This window comes from Molothrus aeneus, chromosome Z (genome assembly GCF_037042795.1).
Source record: "Molothrus aeneus isolate 106 chromosome Z, BPBGC_Maene_1.0, whole genome shotgun sequence".
In the NCBI taxonomy this organism is placed as follows: domain Eukaryota; kingdom Metazoa; phylum Chordata; class Aves; order Passeriformes; family Icteridae; genus Molothrus; species Molothrus aeneus.
The window spans coordinates 52,179,587-52,200,735 of record NC_089680.1 but is presented as its reverse complement, the minus strand read 5'-3'; the positions used below and the strand labels follow the sequence as shown (position 1 = coordinate 52,200,735).

The following is a 21,149-nucleotide window of genomic DNA, read 5'->3' as shown; positions in this document are numbered from 1 at the left end:
CTTTGGATGCATACCAGGACACATTTGGCTTTCTGGGCTGTGAGTGCCCAGGGCCAGGTCATGTCCAGCCTCTCACCCAGCAGAACCCCCAAGCCCTTTGCTCCCCATGACTTCTTTTCCTCTCCCAGTCTGTACCCTCCCAGTCTGGGGTTGTCCTGACCTGGGTGTAGCACCTTGCACTTGGTCTTGTTAAATCTCATGAGGTTCTCATGACCCACTTCTGGAGCTTGTCCAGGTCAGGTCCTTTGAGAAAAGTGAATCCCATCTGATGCTGCCAGTGTGTCTGGTGCCGTGTAGGCCATCCCACTGTCAAAAAAACACCTAAAATCTTGGCGGTGACACCAACCAGGGAGGCATGTATTAATAGACTAGGCCTGGCTGTTTCTTCCAAAGTGAGTGTCTGCAAGTGTCAGTGTTTGCAACTGGTATTTCTCTTCCTGTGTTGAATCATTCATATTTGACTGCACCTGATACCCACCCAGACTTAGGCATGTCTGTTCATCCCTGTTTGTCATGACAATGAGAGCAAATACTTTGAAGCCCAGTTCAAGAGAGTTCTTCCATGTGAAAAGAAAATGCTTTTAATAAAAGACAGAAATGAGGTTAGCAGAAGCTAGTTTGGTGCTTTCACAGATTTTTCATCTACTTTTCAGTACAATTTGATTAACTCTGAAACACAGGACAGAACTACTGTACTTCTTTTGCAGTCCTTCCTGCACACTGGCCTCTACTTTCCTTTTCCACTTGTATCATACCTTTAGCAGCTTTACAGTGTAGTATTTTAAATAGTAGTAGTAGTGCATACTTTTGGAAACCTTTTTCAAATCCTCCCCAGTATATGAAGCTAGAAGAGTTTATTCTGCATATAGTTCTGAGATCTCGTAAAGGGCTGTGAAGACAAAAACTCTGTAAGATTGGCAGAGCATTGTTTTCTCCTCCCAGCACTTTCTGGTGTTTTCATTTGATTCTCACCTTCCAATAGTAAATGCTTCTTACTGAAATATTATCTTTACTGGAATTATGTTTCTGTCCACTGGTGTCTTAGAATGTGTTGGCCACTATACATATGAGATAAAGGGATGGAATCAAGTTACTTGTAGAAATTAGCTACAAGATCACTCTCTCTAGAAAATTGTTTGCACATGGATGTGGTTTTTATTCAAGCATTGCAGTACTTTCTTCATTGTATCTGCATTTGAAGGATTGCATCTGTTTGATTTATTGGCAAATAAAGGTTTAAAGCATTTCCAGCACTGTTGCCTGAAATGTCCTGAAATAACTCAGAAAAAAGAATTAGAAATTCACTGGCATGACTATGGGATGTGTTTACGGTCAAGTAATTTTTCTTTTTTCATTATTTAAAAGTGTTCTATTAAGTCTGCCATAAAAAATACTTTTTGAAAAAGTCTGTAAGCATTTTGGATTTGCATGGACAATTGCTATCTATTACATGACACTACAGTGATTTCATTTTTGAGCTCTTAAGAAAGTGATAGCCAAATCTATTCAGTCAGTAGGGGCCCTTCAAACTACTAGAAAAATGTGAAGGTTATGTTAGAATATCCAGCTTTACTAAATCTCTCAACAGCAGGTTATTTGGGTTTGATTTGGGAGTTGTGGTGTTTTAGCTGTTGCCTTTGAGGTGTTTGACAGCAGTGTCTTTGCAGCTTTTTGGGACAAAAACAAAAGTGAAACAAAACCATATCCACTTCACCAACTCACAACACAGGCCTCACAAGATGTAGCAGTCTTAACTGTGAATGAATGCTAAGAGTGACTCCTCTAGCTTCACATTCAAAACATGATTGCTTTTAGAATTAGAAAATTATTTTATACTGAAATGGCTCCAGATTTTGAAGTGTCTCAGACTTGCTGTTACTGCAGTTTAAACTAGCTTTTTAATTTAGGGCTAAACAGCCTCCTCACAGTTTCAGGTAGGCCTAGGTCTTTTCAGTATGTTGAAAGTGTTGTGATTAAATTTTAGTATCTTGAAAGCATTGTGAATCAGAATTTTGTTTTCAATAGCTGCAGCTTTTATGTAAGATTGTGGTAATTAACATGTCTTTTCACTTGGGGGGAAAAAAGATATCTTTTGTGTTCCTGACACAACATTGTATTTTCTCAAGGCTGCAACACTGATACTGGTGAAAGATGAATAGTTATAAATATTTCGCGCAGTGAATCACAGAAAAGATAACAATAAATAGAATATAAAAGTAAATGTAAGATTAAAAAAAAATACTATAAAGACCCAGGAAGCCTGGGCCAAAATATCTCTGTACTAATATTATTTTATTTTAAGCAGGCATCTCTGTATATTTTAAGGGGTCCTGTGAAACATGGTCTACTGAAAAGGGTCTCTGTCCATGGCAGGGGAGTTGCAGCTAGATGACCTTAAGGTCCCTTCAAGCCCAGGCCATTTTGTGGTTCCACTAAGTGAGAAACTTAACAAAAGGTCTTGCAGAATAGTTTTGAAACTATTAAAGAGATTACAGAAGCAGAGACACCTTGAATTAGTGGCTAGATACTAGCCACTAATTATTTGGCAACAGCTAAAATCTTATACTTTAAGTGAACTTAAGAACATGAAAAAGATGCCTCTAAAGCTGAGGGTACCCATGTCCAAGTAAAGACCCCCTATGAATTGAACATGCAAAATGTGTTGTGAAATACATCAAAGCATGCAAAAGATAGATTGTCAAATAGCTGTTGAGTAGGCATTTATTTAGAAATTAGGTAATTACATGTGGTATTCACATGCCCTCCCAACGGAGAAAAGCAGAGAAAAGAATTATCAAAACAATTCTTATCTCATTAGCTGCTCCTGTGTTTTTGGACTGGTGAAATGTGTTGGAAGATTATTTACCTAAAGGGATTGCTTGATTGGATTTTGGTGGACACTGTTTGTGTTAATTAGCCAATCAGTCAAGCTGTGTTGACTGTCTGGTCAGCAGACAGTCACGAGTTTCTTCAGTTTAGTATAGTTCTTGTTAGTGTAATACAGTGTAAAATAGTTATAGTATACTATAGTATAATAAAGTAATTAATTAGCCTTCTGATATCGTGGAGTTCCGCACATCATTCTTCCCTGCATTGGGGGATCTTCATAAATACAAGAACTACATACTTGCATATTTTGAAAGTATAATTATGCTTCTTGGCTGCAACCAGGTGTGTTGTCTTGGTGGACTTAGCACTCAGCACACACCTCTGTGCAAATGTGTCAAAACCGCTTAGCATCGTGTGTGGATTGGCACCTGGGTGAAGGAACCCTGTCTTGAAAGTGGGACTGTGCCAGTGCTAGTGCAGGTTTAGTAGCATTCTTTATTAGTGTTTGAAGGGATCTTACCCATGCTTCTGCAGCAGAGAGTTTCTTGGCTCTGCAGTGGTCACTGGGAATTCTTGGTGGCCACGAGTTATGTTTTAATAGCTGTTTTAATTAATATAGTAGGGAACACTGTCACATCACTGAGCTAAGTTTAAATGTTTGAAAGCTTCCCCCAACTTAAATCTTTTAAGTGTTAATTCTTTTAAAAAAGGCTGAGGTTGTGAGGAACATGATGGTAATTCCAACAGAACAGAACTGTTTACTCCATCTCTGAGATCCAAGTAAATCTATTTCCTGTGGGACCTACAGACTAATTCTTACAAAAGGTAAAGTGCATGGAGAACAGACCCTGGCCATACCCTCTTTGTTGTCTTCTGGGAGCATACTCTGCACCAATGCATTAGCTCAGGTCAATAGAGACCACTTAACAAAAGCAATTTAATGTGCCCTATATGTCTATTTAATGTGTAGGGTAGGAGACAGTGATGGGGGCACTGGCAGTACAGGGATGGGAGTGGGAGCTGTTGAAATTTGTGATGCCACCTTAAGAGAGGGTCCAGGACTGGAAGAAAGGGAGAGGAGGTGCAGCTCTCAGCACATACACTCCTGTTCTCCTCTGTTGCATAGCTTTTCCAGTGCTGCTGAACCCATTTCACCCTGTTTTCTGCCTCCCTTTCCCAATTGTCTGTGGTTCCCTTGTGTGAAAGCAGTCTCTTGCTGGCTAGTGGATGATAACAATTTTTCTCCCAGTTTCTTACTAGAAGAAAAGCCTTTTGGCTTTGGAAATAAGCATGACTTGCCTGAAAAATACCAATTACACGTAACATAACATTAAATTTGGTTTTATACTGCTTTTTCCTTGTGTTTTTAGGATTAATTGCAAAATAAGAATTGCAACTGATTAGGCAATAATACTAGTAAAATATAATTTAAAAATCTATCTCTAATACTCAGTATTGAAATAATTTTGTTGTGTTTAAAATAGTTATCTTCCAGTTGCTTCAAACTGAACCATCTCAGGTATCCACAGTCATCTTGTTACATGTGGCTTCTGTTTTCATGAAGTAGTACAGTCCAGGATGGGCCCCTAAAATACCATAAAGAAAAATAGAAGTTTTAGCATAGCTGTATCAATCCCTTTCCCATTTCTATGAGTTGTATTATGGGACTAGTCAGCCTTTAACTATAATTTTTGCTTCTCAGTTGACATTCAGTGATCCTTGTGAGTCCTTTCCAACTCAGGATTCTATGTTTCTGTGATTATTTGGTATATAAATACTTCGTTTGAACTCTAATTATTATTTTAAAATAGAGCTCAAAGTAGGTAAGTGGCTAATTTGGTATTGCTTCAGTTGACAGAGAGATTACTAATAATCTCTCACACTGCTTTCTCCTTGTAGATCATTATGTTGTAAAATCTCTGCTGAGGGACCTCCAGAGATTGGCTGTTTAAGAGTGCTTACCCAGCTGCCAGGAAGCTAATGCCCAGTGGTGTGTCAGGACAAACTTAGGTACAGGTGAAGACATGCCCTTTTTTCCTTAGTTGTTCCACAAATGGAGTTCTTGGCAAAGCTTTTTTCCAAGGCTTCCTACTGAGCAAGTGTTTACAAGACCAGCAGAGTTATGCAGTAACTTAGTTTGATAAGGAAAGCTGAGCAGAGTTTGGTGAGGAAAGCTGAGCAGGATATCTTCAGTTTAACCATAATGAGTAAAGGGTAAAGTAATTTGTTTACCTCTTACCTTAAAAAAAAAAAAAATATTTGCTGTAGTGTAAGCTCTTGCAATGTTTCAAAATTTCTATTTTTTTCTCCTTTTTTAGGGTCCAGGTATATGTCATCCCTATGATAGTGGGCACATAGCAATGACTTACACAGGACTATCATGTCTGGTTATTCTTGGAGATGATTTAAGTCGAGTAAATAAAGATGCCATACTGGCAGGACTGAGAGCTCTCCAGCTGGAGGATGGAAGGTAATAGATACTTTATATGCTGCAATTCCCACTACCCACATGTGGAATGAAACGTAAGAGACATGTTCTTTATAGAAGTAGCTATAATCTTTTTGTTCTATTAGAAAAATAGTTTGATTGGTAGTCACATAAGTCATAGAGCATGTGCTGGCTTCTTGGAAGTAATTAAGTCATCAGAGGGTACTAACTGGCTCTTTGAACCAAATGGAGGCTTGCCAAGCAGCAAGTCCTAGAAGAAACAATTAAAGGTTTATTTATTGTCACAGGTAATTCAACCATTTACCTAGTTTTGTATATCATAGAAGCCTTTAGGTTGTAAAAGACCTTTGAGATCATGAAGTCCAACTCTTAACCCAGCACTGCCAAGTCCAGCACTAAACCATGTCCTTAAGTGCCACATCTACATGTCTTTGAAATACCTTCAGGGATGGTGACTCCACGATTTCCCTGGGCAGCCTGTTCCAGTGTTAGACAACCCTTCTGATGAGGAAATTTTTTCTAATACCTAATCTAAACCTCGCCTGGTACAACTTGAAGCCATTTCCTCTGTCACACATGGGAGAGGAGACCAACCCCCAACTTGCCACCTTTCAGGTAGTTGAGTGATAAGTTGTCCTCTCAGTGTTTATTTCTGTATGGCTCCTTCAGCTGCTCCTCATCAGATTTGTGCTCCAAACCCTTCCCAGCTCCACTGCCCTTCCCTGGACACACTCTAGCACCTCAATGGACTTCCTTATCTTGAGGGGCCAAAACAGAACTCAAATCCTGAGGTGTGGCCTCACCAGTGCCCAGTACAGGGGTGGTTACTGCCCTGGTTCTGTTGGCAATTTTCTGATACAAACACCCAAATCAGGGCATCCATCATCATCTTAAGAGTCTCTGACGTAGTGCCAAAATAACCCAGATACAAAAATTTTAAAATATTCATAGAGTTTGGTGCAATTGTAACAGTAACTAATTAAAAACTGATTCACCATTTGTATTAGAAATGGTCGTATTAGCAATTGCCTTTATACATACGTGGGAAACTGGTCCTCAAGTTGCAGTAAGGAAAGAAAGCCTTGTGATCTATTAGGAATCCTAGGAAGTCAAAAAAATTCTGCTCAAAAGAGGTAAAATGGTAAGTCATGTATCTGTATATACTGTAATAGGTGAAAGACTGTAAGTATAAACATTTTGGAATAAGTAAGCACCAGTATCATTATGTTGCTGGAAATAGTTACTCAGGCTCCTAAATGTTTAGAGTTCTGTGCATTTTCCTTGGCTTAGAATCACATCTTCTAAAAAGAAAATCTAGTCTAGCTTTGGGTTATATTTATGAGACTACTGTAAACTAATCTTTAGAGAAAACACTGCGATTCTTTGAACCGCATTTCATATTTTCTGGTGTAACAGGCAAAACAGTGTTTAAAGACAGAAATGTTTCTTTCAGTTTCTGTGCAGTGCTGGAAGGAAGTGAAAATGATATGAGGTTTGTGTACTGTGCTTCCTGCATCTGCTACATGCTCGATAACTGGTCAGGCATGGATATGAAGAAAGCAATAGACTACATTAGAAGAAGTATGGTGAGTGTTCACAAAATGTTACTTCTTCCTATGCTTTCAGGCTTTAAGCTTTTTTTCTTAACTGTGGCTTAAAAACATGTCTGTCCAAACTGTATTACAATATTTTCTTTATTTTTTCTTCTTGCTCTAGCAAGTTGAGAATTACAAAGTACATTGGCTTTTTGCATTTGTATTTTCATTAAAATGTGTGTGCTAGCAAGATAATTTTATTTGGTGTATTTGTTTGCCGCAAATTGTATGAAAAAGCCTCTTTATTTAAAATAATTAAGCAATTGAAAGCAAGTTTTTGAAAACTAAGGTGTGATGTTTGCGTTTAGAAAAAGTGCAGAAAGCACTTTAGAAAAGTGTACCAATAAAATCCTCATATTTCATTGAGCTGTAGTATTGCTTTTTAAAAGATACACAGATTCAAATATACTAATTATTGACATCAGTTCATCCTTAAATGTTTCCAGTCATGCACTTCATAATTTCTTTATTAGATATTTGGAATGAAAAAACATATGAGTATGTACACATTTTTTCTGTGTCTGTGCAAATTGTCTTCATATTTGATTGGAGTAAAGGAGATTTCCATTTTTTTTCATGTTGTTTCACTAGTTTAATTGAGTTACATTTTCAAAGATTGAAACACAATTTTTTAAGGAAGCTGAGCAAGCTTGGAAATTGCAATTCCCTTAGTGTGAGTAAATACAGGTTAAATTCTTGTGGTCCACAAAGAAGACCCAAATTTATGATGAGTCACAGCTTCTGTTGTAAATGACTATTTTCAGTAGTTGCTGTAAGCAGCAAGATTGTACAATTTATGTGAGAAACAAGTTTAAAAAAAGACTTCAAAATCTCTTGCTTCAGACTAAGTTGTTTTTTATTTGTTGTTTATTTTTAAAAGAGGTATTTGGATGTCTTAGTATTTCTTACTGTACACCTCAAGAAGCTTTCTGGCACACTGCCATAGTCCCGGACAGACAGAGATAATCAAGGCCAGGGCTCAGTCATACAAGGATATGGACCTGCAGTCTGTTCACATCCTAGTAGCACCTTTTATCCCATTTTCCCCTCTGTTTCCCCTTGTTCTTCTCCAGTCTGCTTTGATATTTCTGTTTCTTACCATCGGCCCTTTCCCTAGCCATCCCATAGTAAGTTATGTTTACCCCTGCATTCCCCAGAAAACAGTCCATGATAAGGGGGTTTCTGTACAATCCTAGAATCTTCCTCCCCTGCTTCCCATAAGAGCCCTTCTCCCATAGCTGGTAGCTCCCCTTAGTTAGCATGGGTTCTAAGCATGAGAATATCCCTGCTGAATCCTTTCAGTGGGTTTCACCCAAGGACGATGATTTATCCATTCTCCTTTCAGTCTGAGAGAGGAGTTTAGGCAGAGTGCTTGCTCTTACTGATTAGGCTGCGAACATTCTTCCTCCTCTGATCATTTCTGGACCTTAATGTTTACTGAGATCAGTCTTTAGTAAAATAGCTTAGCAGAGTTACAATAGGAGAATCAAGTGTTAAAAAGAATAGAAAACAAAACCCAAGAGCAAAATCCTCATTGTAGTTCTGTACATCACATTGTCTGTTAGTTGTGAACATTTGAGTGCAGTTTTGATCCCAAAGGAAATGGTGGAACTAGGAAGGGGACAAAGAAAGTTGAGTTGAACTGTGGAAGGTATGAATCAGCTTGTGTAAAAGGAGTATTTCATATACTAGGAGTCTTTATTCTGGAAATGAGATTGTTAACTGGAGTGTGACAGAGATACATAGTGTAACAGGCAGCACTGAAAAAATAAAGAGAGGGAGAAGCAACTGTTCTTTTCTAAGACAAAACAGACAGACAGCATCAGATGAGGCCATTAATAGAGCAGACAAGTGGAGATTTTTTGAAAGTTTAGAGCTTTGAAGTGGTACTGGAGATTTATTGTGTAGTGTGATCTTGAACCAAATTTAAACTTTGCTTCTAGAGCTTAGCATTAATTGTTGGACCTGCAAATTCCAGTCATTATGTTCCTATTGGAAAAAGAGATACCTTTAATAATTTAAAAAACCTCTAATAATTGAGGTCTTACCATGGCAAGACATCTTGGAAGGCCTCCTACTAATACTTCAGTTCACTAGTAGAGAACTAAGTCTTGCCATCGTCAAAGTTCAGAAGACACTGTGGCTTATCACAAAGATTGTGTCTTTTCCTGGCTAGCTTAGTCTGTTAAGAGTTTAAAGCTAATTGTACAGCCCAACATAGTAGTGTCTGGGATGCACACTTAACAGCTTTTCTCCAGAGCTAATTACTTCATCATACATAAAGCAAGCCACCTCCTCTTAAGATTGCTGTTTGTAGAGTTAATTAGCTCTGCCAGCATAGCTTTGCTAATCAGCTTGCCTTTTCTTAGCAATTAATGCATCTATGGAGTGTGTAGCACATTTGTATTGCATTCTCAAAAAGCAGTGAAAAAGGAAGAGTTCACACTGTGTGCTTTAACATTCAGAAGTTCATAGAGATTACTAAAATTTACTGGTTCAAACCTGAGAAATCAAGCTGCAGCTTGAAGTGTATTTATCTGGTATTAGTATTTTTAGTTGCTTCAGCTTTCAGCAACAATTCAAAACTAGAAATACAGTTTTAGTGTAGCTTCTGTATTTTCTTCTGTTTACTTTTTTCTTCTCAATGTCAGCTTTAAAAGCAGATGCACAAAACGATCCTTAAGTAGTTTCTAGAGATACAATAGTCCTGTAACCATTCTTTGGTTAGGACTATGGGAGTCATTATTGGTTTGTCAAGGTGTCCTGTATCTACTAGCCACTGTTTCAGAGAAAATGTGAGAAATTCACAGTCAGCACCTGGAGGATGTGGGGAAAGGATTTTTAGTGCTTTGTGTCTGATCAGATACTGATCCAATCATTAATTGAACAGTTGATGTAGAATACGTAGGGCCAATGTAATTTAACTTCAAGAGTTATACCTCGTTTTTCCTACTAAGCAATTTGGTATTTGTTCAGAGATAATTCAATAAGTATTCTCTGAACTCTTGTAAAATAAATATTTGCTATTTTATGAATAATTTCTTACATGGTCTTTTGTTTCTTTTCAAGTAAAATGATTTAATGGATTTTTAGGGAAGAAAGATTATTATTCTTACATATACATGTGTCCATAGATTGCTCATGACAGACATGAACTATGATATTCTTGGTGCTTTGTCAGACTTGAGTTTCCCCTTTTGTTGCGCTTAACAGAGTGATTTTTCAGCACTGTAATGGTATTTTTTAACAGTAATATTTTATAGGCCAATTTTAGTTTATTCCAATGCATGTTATAATTTTCTTCTTGCTTCTGGTTCCCTTCTCATTGGTTTTTAAAGCCTGATGTACTTGATTCTTACTAAAGAATTGCTTGGATTTGAGTATTCTACACACAGGCGTACTTTGCATTTTGCCTCTTTTTTAATGTTAAACTGCTCTTGGATTAGAGACAGATTAAGTTATCTATTTAATTGTTTTGTTTTGTTTTGTTTACATAGCCATTTTTTTCTTTTTATACCTGCATTACATGATCTTTTTCTTTGTTGCTTACCCTTTTTCAGGTTTCTAACATGTGTCACAACTAAAATTAATTCCATGAAAGTCATAAAAGCATCCTGCATTGAAAAAGAGCTGATTTGTTAACTGTCTTGTGGCAAGAATTTTTGGAGGTTCAGAATTTAATGAGGTTAAATCATGGCAATGATCTGATGATAATTTTGGTGGTAAACTAAGAAATTGCAATGTCTGTCAAAGTGCTATGGTTCTAAATTAACTGCTTTTTGGGATTTTTTTTTTCTTCAGTCTTATGATAACGGCCTGGCACAGGGAGCTGGACTGGAATCTCATGGTAAGAATGTCCAAGTGCTCTACACCTTTCAGAGTGGTATTGAAAGTGCTGTAGCAGATGCAGGGTATGCCATACCTTTCCTTTTTTTCTAAGGAAGTTGTGTGAGGAGGAGCGAATCCAAAACATGCCTCCAAATGTCACTTCTTCCTTTAGATCTAGCTTAATATCTGAACAGACAGGCTTTTTTAAATCACTCCCATTAATCTTATCTCATGAATGTTTTTGTTGAAATCTTATCTCGTGTTTTGTTGAAAGGTGTTGCTTTTAGTTCTCAGTTGTTGCTGACAGAGCAAACTTTTTCCACAGGTGTCATTGTTACTCTGAGGATTTTATGTGCAAGAGATTTTGTGCCATGTAACTGATCGCTTGCAATATCAACAGCTTTGGTAAAACATGGAAGCATTTCCTCTGATAGATACAGCATCTGTTGTATGTTCAAGTCTTGAAGCAACAGTTAATTTTTGTAAAGAGTTACTAGATCTGAAGATAGGAATCCCCAAGAGACTGCTAGTTTTAAGCAAAATGTTGCTGTGCCATGAAATAGCAGTCTGCTTGTGACAGAGGAGTTTTTCGCTTTTAGGTGACTGATACTAAATCTAGTGCTGTAGTCCGTTGGACTGATTGGTCCAAGGTTAGACTTGATGATCTTGGAGGTCTTTTCCAACCTAAATGATTCTATGATCCTATCAGATGTTTACCCTTAGTATTGAGCTTTGATAGGATTTGTCTGTTTCCTTCTTGCTGGATCAATGAAGCTGAAAAATTTAAATTATACCCCTCAGTATTAAAACAATTGGTTAATTAACTTTCTGTAAACTGTTTGTGATAACAAATAGCAGTACTTCAGCACTGCATTTCAGCATCAGAGTGAAAATAATCTTACATCTCCTGGGGTCTTCCAGCACCAGGATATTGTAAGGAACTTTGGGGCCCAAGTCTCCTGTCAGCAGCTTGCTTATGGTCTTTCCCAGACTCTGATTTTATCATATCAGGTGTTAGACTCAAAATAAACTTGGATGGGCTTTAAAAAGTGGTGGCTGGACTACACAAAGATCATAAGTTTATCTTTTTTACCATACAGTTTCCTTGACAGCAAAAAAATCCTTAGAAGCACAATTTGTATGTATTACAACCACGAGAGTCTGGGAGTATTTTCACCATATTAAGTGCGCACGTTGTTTGGGGTTTTTTTAATAATTTTAGTTTGAATTTTTTTTTCCTCCTTCTGCTCTCCAGACACTTCTGTCTGTTTATATCCTCTGGGGGATTGTGGCTGAGGCTGGCTTTGGCATTTCTGCTTCAATCTGATTGCTGGCATTCCAATAACTTTCTTTTTTAAGTTACAAGTGAAGAAATATTTCTGTTGCAATTCCTTTTACTTGTTTCTGGACTGCTGTGTAATGTAAATTGCACAGCATTGTGAAAAGAAACAGCTTTAAGAAAATGAGCTGGTTTATTTCTACAAGAGCTGGATTGAGGGAGTTCCTGAATTCCCCCCACCCCACCTTTGACATACCCGCTGAACTTGAGTGTTCTTATTTATTTGGATTTTAGACTCAAAATTAACTCTTTCATACTTTTAAAAGTCCATTGATTTCATTGCTAATAGCTTAGTTAAAGTTCTGACTGAGATCATTCAGGCTTCAGAAAATCTGTGTATCAAAGCATAGCAAACCCTGCTTTCTCTTCACAGAAGCAAACCCTTCTCTTCTCTTCTGTAGGGGGCTCTACATTTTGTGGTATTGCATCACTGTGTTTGATGGGCAAACTGGAGGAAGTTTTTTCAGAAAAAGAACTGAACAGAATAAGAAGATGGTGTATAATGAGGCAACAGAATGGCTACCATGGACGACCCAACAAACCTGTAGACACTTGCTATTCCTTTTGGGTGGGAGCAACATTGAAGGTAGTGTACAGAACAAGTGTAGGGATAGCTATTGACTTGTTTTGATTTCTTTAAGCACTATTTTCTTTGCTTGAAAGCGTTAGATATTTGACACAAGTGCACCAATATGCACCAATGACTATAAATGTCTTTCATCTCGCAAAAAATGCAGGAAATGGAGGTTTACCAGATTAGTGCTATCTGTGCTGTTACTGCTTATCTCAAAAATAGGCACTATATTCTAGTGTTAAAAATTTACTAACTCTTAGTTAAGACTTAGTGTTAAAAGTATACTAAGACTTATATTACTGTTACAATCTAATTTTTTTCAGCTTTTGAACATATTCCAATATACAAATTTTGAGAAAAACCGAAATTACATCCTGTCAACTCAAGATCGCCTTGTTGGTGGATTCGCCAAGTGGCCCGACAGCCATCCAGGTAAAATAACTTCTCAAAACTGCAATGAGTGTGTTCTAAGTAAGAAATTAATTCCAGCAGTCAGACATCTGAGAGGTGTAAGGGAAACCGTACCCTTCCAAAAAAACCCCAGAAAAACAAAAAAAGCCAACCAACCAACCAAACCCCAAAAAACCCTCAAAATATAAAAAGGTTTTCATTCTTGAAGTGGAAAGAGGGAGAAATTTGTCCTTGTTCAGCCACAAAAGAAGTGAATCTTGTTGTTTAGATTACTGTTAGAGTATCACTGTCTATTTAGTATATGTTTAACTGTTCTGCTTAAAGGATATACTGTGTTGTAGGAATCTCTGTAAATTGCACTTAATGTATCAAAATATTTGTTTCTTTAGAAAATTAATAATTTAAGCTTATTCAGAAGTCATTAAGTAAAAAGAGTCAAAGTTTACGCAGTTATGTACTATGATTTACAGATTGTGTTTATACAAGTATGTCTGACACTTATGCTTTCAGAAGTGGATCATTTGAAGTAGTGAAAAAACTCAAAAAGGTGCTAAAATCTTTTAATTTTAAAAGTTGTTAGAATTCAATTAAGGTATTGCAAGTTTCTGAAAACAAAGCTTGTGCCAGTAGGTTTTCAGTGCCCATGGCATTTTGTACAGGGAAGAATAAACGGTCTTTGTAAATGGACCAAATAAGATAAAAATTTAGTCATAATAAAGGAAGAGTATGTTTAGAATCTGTGCCCCGGTATTAAATCTATTGATAATTTCATTTTGAACAACAGTTCAGAATTTTTCAAGGTGAACCCACACTGAAAATACAGTGCTTGTGATAGATTTGCATTTCCTCCTCATCATATAGATTTAACAGTATCATTTGGAGGGAGTGTTTTGGTTTGTCTTAAGGAAACATTTACCTTGTGAGTCAGAGATTGGAAAGTCTGGTTCAAATACTCATCATGTGTTAACCTGTCTTAAACTTAATTGCCTTTTATGACAAGATTGTCCCCCCAGCTGACCAAGGGAAGCCATTTGATGTAATATAAGGCTTTCAGTAGTGTCCCTTCCAAGATCATTCTGGACAAACTGTCCAGTACATGGCGCCTTGAGTGCCGGGGACAGTTTTGGGTCCCACAACACAAAAAAGGCATTGAGCTGTTAGTGTCTAAAGGAGGCCATGAGGATGGTGAAGGTCCTTGAGGGGAAGCCGTGTGAGGAGTGGCTGAGGTCACTTGGTCTGTTCAGCCTGGAGGAGACTGAGGGGAGAGCTCACTGCAGTTACAGCTTCCTTGTGAGGGGAAGAGGAGGGACAGGCACTGATCTCTGCTCTTCTGTGACAGTGACAGGACACGAGGGAGTGGCCTGAAGTTGCATTAGGGGAGGTTTAGTTCGGATATTAGGAAAAGGTTCTTCACCCAGAGGGTGGTTGGGCACTGGAACAGGCTTTTCAGGAAAGTGGTCATAGCACCAACCTGAGAGAGTTCAAGAAAGTTTTGGACAATGCTCTCAGGCATGTGGTGTAACTCTTGGGGTGTCCTAAACAGAGCCAGGAGTCAAACTTTGATCGCGTTTGTGGGGACCCTCCCCACAAAGTTAGCGCAGTTCTGATACAAAGAAAGACTATAAATGCATCATTGCAAAGATTGCTTCTGTGTTTTCATTGTTATAGATACACAACTGAGCTTCCTGCAAGCTCAGTCTCATATCTGAAAGGCAAGTTGTCTTTCGATCATGTTGACACTATAAAGGTTCCTAAGACTTAATCAGAATTAGATTTTAATTTCTGGGGCTCCTACTTTATAAAAGTTCTGTTTATATTTGGGGACTCAAACTGTATTTGCTGTGCAATAATGTTTTTAAGAAGACTAGAAGAAATTTCAGAAGACAGTCAATTGCTGGTGATAATCTATGTGTTACATGGACTTGCAGTGTTAGCAAGTAACTCTTTCCAGCTGATTATTCAGGAAAATAATATTTTGTAGTCTTGTTGTTCCCATGCTAAGAGATGTCAAAATATTGTTGGATGTAGAGGCCACTAGCATTATTTAACAAAGAACTGATGGGACAAGAAGAAACAGCCTCAGGTTACACTGGAAGAGATGTAGATTGAATAGTAGGAAACATTATTTCACCAGAAGGGTTGTGAAACATTGGAACAGGCTACTTGAGGTGTTTGAGTCACCATCCCTGGAGATACAATATGACACTTAAGGGCAGGGTTTTCTGCTGATCCTGGCAATGTTAGGTTAAGTATTGGAATCTGATCTTAGAGGTCTTTTCCAGCCTAAATGATTCTGTGATCATTTTAGTGAGATACTAAATTATTGACACCTACACAGAGTACTACATGTTGAGCTTTTTCAAGGAGCACATGAAATTGCCATCGTCTTTCTATCTTTCACCTGTGATTTCATGGGCAGATAATCCAATCTGATAGCTTGCTGCAACCCAGAGGAGGCAGACTCAGCAAGCTGCAGCCCTGGTATAAAGTGGATATCAGGAGCAGCATGGAACAGGAGAGCAAGAGTATCCCATTTTGGTGGCAGCCATCTCTTTATCAAGCTACATGAATTCCTATCCTTAGGATAATCTCTCAGGAAAATAGAAAGCTAGGAAAAGTAATGCCTTCTTAATTTTTTTAAGTCTTGCTATTGGCAGCTATTTGCACTAACTTTGTTGTTTCAATAGTTAGCTGCTCATAAAGTAACCAGCCAAAAATGCTTGCAAGAAAAAAAATTTTCTTTCTGGACTGGTTATTTTTGGATATTTAAATTCTTTTGCTTTTTGGCTGTGGCACTCAGAAAAATGTAGTGCATAAGTTGTTATAAAAGAAATGTGGACTTTAGTTCATGCTGGTAACTCTGGGCAGAAATGTTTTCCTTACATCAAAACTCAAGTTAAAATTATGGCTGTGGTATTCACATGCCCTCTGAACAAGGGGAGACATAATTCTCTCAGATTTTTTCCTGGAGAAGCACAGAGGGAAAACAATTCTTATCTCATTTGCTGCTTCTGTTGTTTTGCAAACATGTGGAATGTGTTGGGAGATTATTTATCTGCAGGAATTTGATGATTGGATTCTGGTGATGGTGTTTTGATTCATTGGCCAATTGAATCCACGTCTTTGTGTTGGGACTGTCACCTGAGAGTCACAAGTTTTCAGTTTAGAAATTAGAAATTAGAAGTAAGTATGATGTGGTATAGTGTATATCTCTTTAATATAGTATAGTATAATAAAGTAATCAGTTTGGAGTCAGATGCATCATTCTTCCCTGAGGAGAGGGATTGCCTGCTGATCCAATATATGGCACCTGATTATTTGTTTTCCTTGCTTGTAATTACTCAGAAGTGTTTGAATATGGGTTGAATATTGGCTGTTACAGCCTGAGATGGTTTTTTTTCCTTTTCTGTCTTTCTTTCAGATGCTTTACATGCCTACTTTGGAATCTGTGGTTTGTCATTAATTGGAGAATCTGGTATTTGCAAAGTTCATCCCGCCCTAAATGTAAGCACAAGAGCATCAGAGCGTCTTCACCACCTTCATCAGATCTGGAAAACACGGACTTTAAACAGCGTTCAGACGACACACACCTCTCTACATGACTGATTTAGACTTGAATTTAGTTCTGGTAGCATAATTGTAGCCCAGGGTTAAAAGCCATGTATAACCAATGTGCTCTTTTAAGTGCTGGAGTCATACAATCAGATCTGTGTTGCTGGCATCACTTTGATAGGGAGTTGCCTTCAGCAGGTTATTCTGCATTGTGAAATGGGGAATACTTTGATTATATAGAAGTTTGTCACCGCAGACTGTAAATGGCTTTTCAGATGGCTTTACTTCTAAGAAATCCCTTGAGGCATTTAAACTTCATTTTAATTTTATTTTTTTAAATTTGTGCATACTGTGTCAAAATATATAATGGGGAAGTATTTTCAAAATTGTTTACATATCATACAGTATAGCACAGAATGTTGAAGTTCTTTATAATCTTACTGTTTGACATATTTTTGGATAGAGAATCTCTCATATTAAGTCTCAGTTAAAAATTACCTATTATCATCAATTTTCAGATTCCATAAACTTTGTTTTTCACAAACAAATTAATTAAATACAAATAAAATTATTTTATTGAATATATTGGACTTTTAAGGTTGTGTGGCCTTACTAAATGGATCTCATAATTCTTCTGAATAGGTTTTACACAAATGCAGTGGATTGTTAGCCAGACAGAGTTTTCATCTAAAATAGTTTCTTCATGTGAAGTTCACTAAGAGTGTGGCATATTGATGTGCATCAATAAGAGATATTCAGCCCAGTCTTTTGGAAGCATACCTGTATGCAAGAGTAGCATTAGAACCTGCTTCCAAAGACAAACCTTTGCAATACATTGAAGTTGTTCAAATTAGAGTAATGATGAACATTCTCAGCTTCTTTAGTGCTTTACTAGTGCCTTACTTTGTATGCTTGAAGTGCTGTTCAGAGTTGAAGGAAGTAACTTTGCAGCTGGTGTGTTTGTGGCAGGTCAGTTTGTGCATTCAGTAGACACCACATCTTTCTACTTGCCAGTCATTAACAGCACTTTTTTTTCCTAAAGGTTCCAAAGATAACTGAAGACTTCCTGAGACAGGTTAGGTGCACCATTTGCCACTGCTGAGCCCAAAGAAACAGGATGTAGATCTTTTTGGCTAGCAAAAAGAGCTTTGGGGATAAACATGATTCCTGTTTTGCAATGCAGGGCAAGTGAAAAGGGTAGTGTAGTTGTACCCCTAGCACACATGTCAGAGAGGTCCAATAGGTATCTTTAGGCTACCAGAACAATCCCATTGTCCAAACCTGTAGCAGCCTTCCTACCTAAATAGATAGGTTTTATTTCTATAGCAGATTAATTTTCATGGCAGCATTGGGAGCATAACTAGTGATAGTTGTCTGCTTGGAAAAGCAGAGGAGGAGTGGGGTAGGGTGTGTGTGATCTAGACACATCCCACTAGACACTTTACTTTTGGAGGAGGAGAGACTCAATAGTTGTAAAAACTGGGAAGTCTGGAGGGGTGTGAAACCAAGAGAACTGTGAGGCCAGTACTGGAGAGGGGGAATGAGGTGCTTGAGTAGGCCTGTTGCAGAGTGAGAGAAATGAAAATTGGGAGATACTGAGGCTGGAGGCACCAGTGAAGAATGTGGAGTAGTAATGGAACCAAACTGGTGGAAAGGATTTGAACTGTGTAGGGTAAGATTAGGGAGCAAAAGAAAGGTACTGACTCAAGGAACATGAAGGAGTTAAGGAGCAAAGATAGAGCTTTGGAATTGGTTTTATTGACCACATGCTGAGATGACCGAAAATCCAGCCACAAGTAAAAAGAACTAGCAAGATACCTGAAAGAGAGTATCTCCCAGGCAGGGGGCTCACTACTGCAGTTCCTGTGGGAATCCCATTTTCCTGGATAGGCTTAATGGGATGTTGGTCAGCAAAGGCTGAAGTAGCTTCCCTGAGCAGAAGTTTCTAAGATCATAGGGGTCTGTCTAGATAAAAAACCCATTTAAAACCAAACAATTAAAATCTTGAAGTAAAAATTGATCAAAAAAGCGTGGTATTTTCTTGTCTTTACATCAGATGGTGATGACAAGTTGACTTCATGGTAGGATAGGATGGGTTTCCGGTGTAGTTACAATGAAGGTGAGATGTAATTGTAGCTGTCCATCCCCACCACTGATTCTTTGCCTTGCCGGTGAGCTATCTTTGAGTTTTTGAGCTTTTACCACATACCCTGGTAGAGGGAGTAGCTTTGAGTTTCAGAAGAGTTGAATAAGGTATTCTTAGTCTCTGCTGGGAAACAGTCTAAATATTTTTTCTTACTTAGCTTGGTGAAAAATGATGTATTTGATTATTGTGAGGCAAATCCATACTTCCAAAATCCTGAGCTATAGTTCCTGAGTTGTCCTATGTGTGACCACATTCTCATCTGTGAGGGACATCGGGGTCCCTCAGCAGAAAATATGGAGGTAACAGTGAAAAATCATACAATGTGAATAAGAAAAATTCTCACGGAAAGTAATTTAACAGTTTTCTGTCTCAAAAAACAGGTAACGTTTCTTGCTATGTTTTCTGTAAGCTACCCTGGGTTCTTCATATGGATTTTACGTTTCTTATCTCCTTGGCCCCCAGTTATTCTACACATCTTTTCAGGCTGCCTGTTGACTGCAGAGCTAGCCTTTCCTAAAGGTTGCATAAGGCGTATTTGTTTCTCATTAACCCAAAGTTTGATGAAGGCAGCAAAATACCCATGCTTTCATCTCACACTGAGTATCTAATTACTCTAATTCTTTTAAAATCTTTAATCTTTTTTAAGTTGATAAAAATCAGTGCTAATAACCAACTCTACATATATTATTTGCCATTCTGAATGTCCCAATTTATGTCAGGCAAACAAATGATGAACATGAAATGTTCCTGTGTAGCAGACATCTGGATTCTGACTGTATTGAATTGTCTCTCTGATTTTTGTGGTTTATTGTGTCTTTTGACTAGAAAAATGTTAAATGAGAAATCAGTGGATGAGAGTTTCACAGAAGTCCATAACCTAAAATCACTTTTAAAGGGGATACGTCAAAATAGAGCTAAAACTTAAATGTGAACTGTGAAGTTTAAATGTAGCTAGAAAAAGCAAACCATGTGATTATTACCTACCTCTAATAATTTTGTGTTAACCACAGCTTTACATTGCTGAGACTGAACCTACATAAGAAATTCATGCATTGAATGGCTTTACCATGTGCTTGAGGATGTAAAACCTCTTGGCTATCAGGCTGACAAATGTGAGTGCCTCTATCCTATCTGAAACACTCCCAAACTCTGTGTGTGGCCCGAGTTTCTCTTCCAGAAAAACAGCTTTAAAATGGTCTGTTGAACAAAGGAAGTCAAATGTATCTTTTCCATAGGATGTGAGGACTGGGGATTTAAACATTGTCACTGGGGCTTTCAGGCCCACTTGATTTGTACATAGCTGCTGACAGATGTAGTAACACCATTTTGGAAGGCTGCTTCTAAGCATGTTTGTATTTATAAATTTTCATATTGAGAACTATTTTTTCTAAATGGAACAATCATGATCACTGAAAAAAAACTAGCAAGTAAATTATTTCAGAAATATCTGACATGCATATGCTGAAGCACATATTAAGAGTACTGTGCTCTCTGCTCTATTGCCCAAGGTAAAAGACAACCTGAGAGGAGCTGAAGAAGCTGCATCAAATTTGCTTTCTCCATGGATGCCAGTATAGAAATTAAATATTCTGTAGAAACTGTTGTGTTCCCTAAAAAATACATTTCAACTTTGTGCCAAGTGAGCCATTCAGTATGGGGTTGCCTAATATAGAAGGGAAGAAACAGTGGTTTCCAAAGTCAAAGCCTTTTATGGACGGGCCCATCTCCTGGCATTTTGGAGAAACTTGCTATCAGTGTCCCTGTGGAAGTCAGAGAGATGTCAGGATATGCATAAGAAGCAGAGAGACCCTAAGTAAGAAGATGCTATTGTTGCGACTAAATATGAGACATCTCCAAAATGCATCAGTTGAATGAGATTATTGGTCTGTTTACGTTGATGTTAAATACTGTGGTGGTTCTGAAAAGCTCTTTTTTTGCTGTTGCAAGAAAAGACCACTTAACAAGTTTTCCTCACTTCAGATGACACTGGGTGGAAAAGAGGAAAGTCTCAACATCTTTATACTTAATGGTTATTAAATTACTCCACTGAGTGGTTACAATGTGTTGTAGATTTACACTTTCTGTTCACCATTTTTAAGCTTTTGTGTTCCTGGTCTCTATTTGCCTGGTTAGTTTCTGAGTTTAATAAAAATCAACGAGCTGTTGAGAAAATGTGGGAAAACTGTAATTTCTTTTTAACTGTAGCTCTTGTTGTGTGTTTTTTCCCAAGTTACATGTTCTGGGTGAGGACCTGTCTTCCCAAGGGCACAGAGCATGACAGCCTCCAAAGTTTTTCAAGCTGAACCCATCAAAGGCAGCAAACCCTGACACTACTGCTTTATTTTTGAGGCACTGGAGAAGTGCCTTGTTTGATAACTACATTGTGAGAACATAGAATCATGGAATGATTTGGGTTGGAAGGGACC

The 21,149-nt window shown here is 37.9% G+C and overlaps 1 protein-coding gene across 1 annotated transcript in view; it reads left to right on the top strand.

The window, feature by feature from the left end:
* PGGT1B (protein geranylgeranyltransferase type I subunit beta) overlaps positions 1 to 20,895 on the top strand; it is a 35,419-nt gene extending 14,524 nt beyond the window's left edge. Inside the window, 7 exon segments of the mRNA XM_066568902.1 lie at positions 5,148 to 5,299; positions 6,732 to 6,864; positions 10,675 to 10,720; positions 12,442 to 12,626; positions 12,938 to 13,046; positions 16,447 to 16,581; positions 16,584 to 20,895. Of these exon segments, the coding sequence (XP_066424999.1) occupies positions 5,148 to 5,299; positions 6,732 to 6,864; positions 10,675 to 10,720; positions 12,442 to 12,626; positions 12,938 to 13,046; positions 16,447 to 16,581; positions 16,584 to 16,627 (804 nt within the window). The 3' untranslated portion in view covers positions 16,628 to 20,895.
* Positions 20,896 to 21,149: the final 254 nt, after the last annotated feature.